At 39.4% G+C, this 9,348-nt stretch overlaps 1 protein-coding gene across 1 annotated transcript; it reads right to left on the bottom strand.

Moving 5' to 3' along the window:
• Positions 1 to 68: 68 nt before the first annotated feature.
• Positions 69 to 9,130, bottom strand: LOC138972232 (uncharacterized). Its single transcript, XM_070344956.1, has one exon. It carries the CDS (start codon positions 9,027 to 9,029, stop codon positions 7,815 to 7,817), a length of 1,215 nt encoding a protein of 404 aa, XP_070201057.1. The 5' UTR covers positions 9,030 to 9,130; the 3' UTR covers positions 69 to 7,814.
• Between the last annotated feature and the right edge of the window lie 218 nt (positions 9,131 to 9,348).

The raw sequence follows: 9,348 nt of genomic DNA, 5'->3' as shown, positions 1-9,348 counted from the left end.
GGTATAATTATGCACACACAACTACACTCTCTCTCTCTCTCCCTCAAAAAACCAAAGCAAATCACCTGTCAACATACAGTTCATTTTATTATAATCATCATTATTAAGGTTGCACTCATATTTGTAAGGTATAATCATTGATCCGTCATTCAAACACTCCTTTTGACTCCCTCATTTCATTCAAGCACCATGCACTTTCCTGATATCACACAGTCCTGCACCAGACAGGTTCACACACAAAACACAACGGGTGGGATGAAGCTCTGACATTAACACAGCTCACAGAACACTAATTCAAGACATATGAGGGGCGACACAAAAAATCATGAAACCCTATGGAACAAAAACACTTCATGAACACTGAAGGGCACAAGACAGAACACACAACGATTAACACAAGAGGCAGAATACACACAATGATTGACAGAAGAGGTGGAGCACAAACAATGATTGACAAAAGTGGTGGAGCACAAACAATGACAGACAGAAGGGGCCGAACACTAATAGTAGAATGGGTGGAGCACAAACAATGATTGACAGAAGGGGCGGAACATAAACAATGATTGACAGAAAGAGTAGAACACAAAGAACATGACGCGTCTCGTCAGCAAGTGATATGGTTCAAAACACATGTAATCAAGGCGACTGACAAAAAGTTAAACAAATAACTTCTTTTTATACTTAATGAGCACAGGTTTTCAATGGCCGATTTTTAAACCCTGGCATTTACGGTTGACTGGCCTGTGCAAGTGACTGCATGCCAGTTATTTCAGTGAATCCACATCATCTTCATAGGCCATGAAGTGAACAAAGTCACACAAAAACACAGGTACAGAACTACACAAAACATCTTTCACCATGGCTGTAAACGCAACAGGTAGCTGGCATTGCTGCGGTATTGAATGAAAAAATGCATGAAACAAGGCAAGGCACACTCCGATTTAATTGTATTACAGTACAAATTTTTCTCACCAGGCTTTGGCCATCATCACCCACACACTGCTAGCTCAAAAACTGGTCAACACAACTTTCACAATTTCCTGTCTCTGTGTCCTGTGAGTGTTAGTGTGCATAAACCATTGCAATGTACAGTGGAAACCCCCTTGTAAGACCCCCTAATTTAAAGATGCAGTGCAGGTCACAATGCTGAAGCAAAGATTTCTCATTGTGTTGCAGATTATGATATAAACAGCCAGAAGCTTTACAGACCTATTGCAAACATACCTTTAGTGTTTCTAGCATAATGAAACTGTATGCGGTTTGTCAGTTCGTATCTCCCGCCAAAATGTAATTAATATTTCCTGTGATCTCGTTCTGGGGCTGAAGGCTGTATGCCAAAATGGACCCACTCTTCTTTTTAAGACCTGATTTGTTGAAACAGGGTTTCCACTGCAAGTACTGTCTATCTGACCGTGAATTTTTCAGCAATCAAATAATAAGGTAGTGAACTATGTACACAAAACATCAGAGGATGAGAGTTAAATGGAGAGTTAGGGAGGGAGGGAGGGGTTTGAAAAAGCTAGACTAATATCAGTTGAAACAGAAATGCGAAGCAGAAACATCCACAAGCAGGGAAATCTTCACTCCAATTCTTGTAACATGTAACCTTCAGTGTACATTCACACCAACCTCATTTCCATGGACAAGTAATGTATTGCAATAGTAATGAAACCAAGGCTATTGACAAAAACGTGTAACCTAAATTTCACCCACAGAAAACTCTTAGCTGCTCATTTATAAAATGACACGGGGAAGGGGGTGTGTAGGACTTGGGGTGGTGGTCATCTGTATGTGTGTAACTTTGTAGGTTTCATAACTTTGAGAAGAAAAAATAAAATAAAAAAAATGAGGAAAGAATGTACCCTACCTCCAATGCAAATGTCATGATCATGAAACTTTTCCTTTCAGATCTAACCACTCAAAAAGTAATGAAAGTCTTTTTTCTTCCTTTTTTTTTGCTGATGAAAAATCAGTGCGCCATTTTTTAAATGACTGTATCAAAGGGAAAAAATAATATGCACTGTTCTCAAACCATCAAGAGGAGGCGGAGGGAGAGGAAGGAGGAAGAGTTTAAAACACACATTCGCATTCCAGCCACATCACCAGAGCAGGAAACATAGAAAGGCCCTGATAACCTGACTGCACACAGGGCGTGCACGGCTGCCTTAAAATGAGTTGATGACACCCATCCACAAGTACGTTCAACTAACACGAACATCGACTTCATTAAATAAATGCCACAATTCACTGAATGCACAATATCTGCATGCAAACCTTGCCTTATAGAAGGCCTTCCAGAGGAAAAACCTGCCCTACAAATCTGCCCTGTCAATTTCAACGCACAGAACTCAAACATTTGGAATAACTGGACGGCTTAATTTACATTTCATAAATCTGGCAGAACCTTATAAAATAAAGTATCAGAAGGTGCCTCAAAGAAACGGCTGAAGTCGAATAACATGGAGACTGCTCAAGCATAAAAGTGTTAAGGGCTGGCTTTAGAACACTTGAAGCTGAAGCCAGCACTATCTGTTGCCCTCCAAACTATGGGTCATCCAGTGCCGCCTGTATTCAGTCTCTGAATTCACAATTTGAGTCAGCACATTTTTTGTGACAGCCAAAGAATTGACTGAAGGATTGATTTTGAACGATCTGGAACAATGGCACCTAAACCATATCTAGACAGACTCCATTCACTAACACAAATTAAAGAAGAAAATTAGAGAGCATAGACTCACTTGATTGGAACTGGAAAACAATTCATGTCCTGTTACAATGGAACTGGTGATGTTGAATATTCTGTCAACAACACACTGTTTGGCAGGAAAAATGTCCATTGTATTTTGTTAAGAAAATTGAAAAAGTAACAGAATTTAACAAATGTGAGGAAGACAAAGAGAAACAACTTCTCTTTGTTTCCTTTGAAAACTGTGTAATTTCATTTAAAATCTTTGCAGAATAAAAACAATATTTTGAGAAGACTCCAGCTTTGCCATTTTTAACATGATTGGTTGCTTGAATGACTGAATTCACTCAACAAGGTTTCATGCAACTTAAGTGTCATCTCGTAAAAAGGTTAGTGCTTATTTGCCAGAGAAAGGAAACTAATTTATCAAAATAATTATCATTTTGTTTCATGTTAAACATCTGTCTTCATGTACATGTACATGTACATGCACACATATTCATTTTTCAATTTCATGTTTCAAAAAGACAATTTGCATAAATGAAAAAGAGGCCACGTGTTCTGTGCACTGGGACTTAACTGTGAAACAAGATGAAAACTGCTGCCACATACCAGAGAGATGAGTCCAATAGACAATCATTACAATGACAAAACAACAAAAATACATGAATCAATCATTCAATGTCAAAATATAGACAGGCATGTATGCATTCATCTTTTAAACATGTTGAGAAAAATCACTGGAAGGGTTCCTGTAAAAATGATAGCAAAAAGCATCAAACATCCTGCACAGCAAACCTCTACAAAATTATTAAAAATAACATCTTTCTTCAAATACAAAATAACTTTCAATTTTGTTTTCAATAGAGTATCACATTAAATTGTACAGTTTTACATAAAGAGAGACAGTGTTTAACACAAAAGATACACTGTTTTGCTCAAAATCATTGATGTGAACAGTTATGGGAGATAACAGAGCAGTTCAGCCTTTTGCAGGCCCATATAATTTCATTCACAGTGTACACAAATTCAGAGCTAGACAAAGGGCCCTACAGCCAGTATACCTCAAACCAAAAAGCGGGTACATGTGCTTTGAATTGTTTACACTCTCTTCCAGGTATCATCATTTTTCTAATGGCTGCAGTCAGGCAAAAAGGCTGGATTCAGAGTGTAGTCTCAAAGTTTCAAGTCAGAGACTGAGTGGCTTGAGCCGTTGAGTACAGACTGTCGCTGTACTAGTCCTGTCAGAGAACCAGTGTCAATGACCATTAGCGTTCCCTTCTCCCAGCAAGAAGCCTTACAGAAATGAGCCCGCCTTTCCTGAACTCTCAAAGCAGCTACTGGAATGAATCAACCTTTTCAAGTTAACATAGTGATTTTAATGCTATTTGTTTCCAATACACATATTTATTCTTATCAAAGCAGCACCCTTAAATTTGGAACACTGTTCCTGAACACAAATATTTTACTTTATCCCCGGTGAACAGGTAAGATTGATCAAAGCAGCCCTAACTGTGATTAATATGAGCTGTCCCATGCCTTGATTAAAACGCACATCGTACTTCAGTTCTTCTTTCTTTTTCTTTCTTTATTTGGTGTTTAACGTCGTTTTCAACCGTGTACTTCAGTTCCAACAGTTGGCTTTTGACAGATTTCTGAAAGCAGCAAACTGCTGGGACAGCAAAGCAAGAAATGAATGCCACTGCCACTTTATATTCCAATCGGACAAAGCTGTCCTTTTAAACTTTAACGGTGCTGTTCTTCCTGTGTAGAACATGTTCACTGCCACGGACCTGCCGAAGAGCATTCTTTTGCTTGGACAAAATACAAAAACTCATTAATGTCACACATTCTGTGCAGAGTGGGAATTCTTGCTGAATGAATTTAGAAGATTACATAGGTATCATTCACGAAATTAATTCAACGATTCTCATTCTACACAGGTAGCAGCCAGTCTGTTGACTTTTGGCGAGTGTTTACCTCAGTGGAAGGATGCTCTGTGTAAAAGCCTGGACAGACCTGTGCTGGCGAACATGATAACTTACACCAGAAGGAATGCACCTTTACACCACAACTAAGGCAGAAAAAGTTCTTGACAGAATAATAACAATGATGTAGCGGGTACATGTGATGAGCAGGATCAAACCACAAACAGAACGCACAGATAGTGATACTAGCCATGCGGTAACTGCTTTGAAAAAACAGCCATCCCAATAGAAGAAAAATAATTATGACATCAAGTATAAATAACTGCAAAATATTGTTTAACCCCTTCACTGCCCACCCCGTATGTAATACGTGGTCATTTTCGGTTTGTCCTACGCCCATAACCGTATCTCATACGTAGGATTTGTGTCAACAACATTTCAGGACATTTCTGAAAACTAAATGGGAGGTATAACCACTGTCCAAGTACTTGTGGGGGTTCTAAACACAGTTCTTTCCCATAGACCGTTCGGATAATGCTGTTATACTGTGGCAGTGAAGGGGTTAAAGTCTAATAACCCTTAAAAGTGTGTCGGAGACTTTACTATCAATATCAAAGCCTTTTAAACTGAATCCTAGAATGAACTAAAATGTGAGGCCTAAAAAAAAATAGGTGTGGTTACGGTAACCCGACCTACCCTATTTTTAGGGGCTGACCCTATAACTTTTTATTACATTTGCCAAAAAAAAAAAACCCACACACACAAGAAAACGAGTGCAGAAAACGCAATGAAAGCGAAAGCGCCCGAGTCGCACACTTATTTCCCTGTCAAGTAGGTTTAATTTGTACACATTAGAAAAAAAAGTTTTAAAAAAAAAAGTGATTGCCTACCTTCCTACCCTAATTTTTTTGGCTATGTTACCGTAACCACACCTATATTTTTTTTGGGCCTAAGCCATTATCTGTTGAATAACACCGAACAAACTGCACGGAACGCTAGCTATGCTGAGTCAGCAACTTCAAGATTTCGATACTGTCATACAAGTTCACAATGACAGGCAAATTAGAGCCATTTCTGTTCTTCCTTTGCAAAACATGAAAAAGGAGTTCAGGTAATACATTATCACTGACTTGTTAATCCACTGCAACAATTGAAGTTCACAATGACAGGCAAATTAGAGCCATTTCTGTTCTTCCTTTGCAAAACATGAAAAAGGAGTTCAAGTAATACATTATCACTGACTTGTTAATCCACTGCAACAATTTGAAGAATACAAAGGAGTCTCTTGAAATACCCCATGTTTAGAAGAGAGGGTCCTCCATGACAAATCTGCCCTCTTCTTTTATTTTATAGTCAACCTCACTCTCTTGCACATTTCTTCAGAAAGTGAATATGTAAATAAGAAGTAGAAGAAGATAAAAGGAAAACATCCTCAGTTTGTTGACACAATCTCTCACCTGCCATTTGCACAGACTTACTGCATTTGTAGCTAATAGCCATACTGTTGTTTCCGGTTGACATTTTTATACAGACCTATTTTACACAACTTCCGTGGGTTAACATGTGAAAAAACAAAGACATACATGATACAACGTATACATCCGACATCAGTGTCAACATGCCGCATGCAATGAATGATGTATGCATGTGTACGTATAGAGATCTCAATTTGAACTTCAGTGCTGGTGTCATAAAGTAACTCAAGCAACCCTTTAATTTACTTAACATGTACATCCATCCAAATTAGCTCTAATAAACTCTACAAGTTCTACACAAGCTGACAGTGACACATGTAGCATCACAATCATTTTACCAGACTGTTACCTGCCAGTTGGATTCACTTTTTTCTTACATCATTAGGTAAATTAGTATTTTCAGCTGCTGCAAGGTTATCAAATTGCATACAGGAAGTCAAATGTTTATGTATACACAGATCCTATGTACACACTGTTGATATCTCATCACCCTGCTCATTCACACACACAACAGCACTTTAACCAAATAGCTCTACAAAGTGATGAGTCCACCACTGCTACAGAAAGAGGACATGAGTGAGACGGAGAAAAGGAGGCTGCCTTGTTCAATCTTGTGAGGCATACACTTGCTATCCAATACATTGCGCACTGTTTTCTCTGCACAACAGCTAGCTCTGTGTTATCATGTGTTGCTGTTGTAACAGAGCTTTCCTTTCCTAAACCACCTGCCCTACACAGTAATGGCGTTAACCGGTAATTACAGGTATTTTACCGCTTGAAATGAGAAAATACCGGAACAATATTGGCTGCCGGTATGACCAACCGGTTGATTTTTAGAACTACCGGGTTTTTTCGCTGGTAAAACAACAAAACCAGTACTCCGACTAGTCCGAGTTGGACTCTTACTGCATGGTTCCAATGACCCGCCTACCGTTTTTTTCTGGACTGTTTGCATCATAAAAGTTTGCGTACTGGTTTGAAAAAATATGAGCGCCATCACTGCTACACACTGTGACAGAGACCAGATCACTCTCAAAGACTATTTCTGAGTTTGGGTTGAGGAGTTGTTATAAAATTAGTAACATCAGTAAAATACTAAAAAGAAAGAAATATTTCATATTATATTTATTTTGTTTTTCCCAGATAGCCATTACATTGTTGACTGGTTCACGAGCTACCATTCCAAGTTACATAAGGTTCTCTTTTAACCTCACTCATCCACAAACTATTCAGTATTACACCTTACACAGCATACTCCTTTAAACCACACACATGTATACATATTCACTATGTATGACTATGAGAGCAATGCAAATACACATGACCATTAACAAATAAATAAAGTCAATGCCCATCAAACTCTTCTCAAACTAGCAAAATTTATATGAAAACATCATGATATCATCCTGAAAATAATGATTTGAAACAATGGAAAAACCAATGCATTCCCCGTTGCAGTCTCTCTTAAGTAACTGCCAGATACATCTTCTGGATTTGTGTCTGTACCCAATTAATAATGAAATTGTACCATAATTTTTAACCTGTAGATATAGCTGTTGTGGAGATTAGGACGAAACAGAAGCAATGTCATTTCTTGCCTTTCAAAGTTAAGCTTAATTTCTAGTATGTGCAGTGTCAAACTCAAGTACTTATGATGAGAAAAGGTGAAGTCTCTGAACTAAGTAGAGCCTGCGCAAATGTGACAGTCTTTGCAAAACACAGAGCTCAGTACTGATTCTCCTCTATCCATCCTTTCAGAGTGGTGGGAAGAGGGAGATGCTGAATATGATCGTATCGTGTGTATTGGCGAATGACAAAGCGGCACAGGTACTGAAGAGAACGCACTTGGGTGAACCGAGACACAGGCTTTGTCAGACGGACAGGAAATGAAGGGGCACCAGGCGACCGAGATCGGGAATAACAAAAGTGAGAATCATTCATCGAATGTTCAATCAAGTCCACAATGGAGGGATAACCTTCAGTGTCTGGTTGTGCATAGAAACTGAACATTCCATTGCAGTGTTCAATGCGAGTGTGTAGCGTCCGGCCATACGACCTAAAACTGAGGCTCAACAAGTATCGTTCATCCGAGCTGTCACGCACTAGAAAAGCACCGTCAGACTGATTGGCTAGCTTTTCTTCCGCTTCGTTGCGAGTGATAGGCCCCCAGTACCATCCGAATTTTGACAATCTGAAAAGTTCATGGGTGAGACTCCACACCTTGGGGGCATCCTGCCCTGTGTCTGTGTCAGGACTACTTGTCTCATCACTGGCAAGGCCCTGATTAAAGTTCATTTCTTTTCTGTCTTTCACTTTAACTGTCTGAGAATAACAGCCCTCGTCACTCGGAGGTGAATTGTCCCCTCCCACAACATAAGTGTCTTGGCTGAACTTGGAAATGTCCTTAGTCCAGCAACTAGCTTTCTCTTTGCGTCTATCGTAGTCACAACAGTCAGTGTTGGAATGCCATTCACTGATCTTGGGTGACATGTAAGTCGGCAAATTTGATGTCAAACTGTCACTGCTTTGTGAAAACGAGCTGCTAGACCTTTCTGCTTTGTCACATAACCCAAACAGGTATTTACTTCTTTGCTTTGATTTTCTTCCCTCCACCTTGGGCAGAGTCTGCGCCTGCTGGCACTCTTCAATGTGACCCACTTCTGGCAAGTCTGTCTTGCGATGAAAAGACGGGGTGAACTTGCGCCTCAGGTTACGGAGGAGCCCTATCTTGTCTCGTCTCTTTGGGATGCTGTCTTCTATTGTATTTTCGTCTGCGTTGTTTTGTAGTGACAGAACGTGAAGTGAGTCACTTGGCATTTCGGGGTCTCCAACACTTTCGATCTCTCTAACCTCACGACCCACATCAGACGACTTTGAACTCTCACCACGAGAACGTCTGTTCGTCGACAGTTTAATGCCCTTGAGACTTATTTTCTTCATTATCTTCTGCACGTGTATGCGCGTATGATGAACATTTTAACAGTGTCAATCATCAAAATCTACCTGCAAAACAATTGTAAAATTCCTCACAGGGCGATGCTTCTGTGTGAATATTGAATACGCATGCGCACGAAATTTCTTCCGTATTTTTGGTACAAGCATTGTCTGCATTCTTTAGTTTCAATTGGTGTAAAACTCGATGATGAAGATCAAAAATATCACTTCTTACAGCAGGCAGAGTAGCTGAATAAAATGAAAAAATATATCAATGAAAGAACACGCTTTAAGTAAAGCTTTAATAGCTTTATATATATACGTT

This window comes from Littorina saxatilis, linkage group LG1 (genome assembly GCF_037325665.1).
Source record: "Littorina saxatilis isolate snail1 linkage group LG1, US_GU_Lsax_2.0, whole genome shotgun sequence".
Taxonomy (NCBI): domain Eukaryota; kingdom Metazoa; phylum Mollusca; class Gastropoda; order Littorinimorpha; family Littorinidae; genus Littorina; species Littorina saxatilis.
This window is presented reverse-complemented; position numbering and strand designations above follow the sequence as displayed.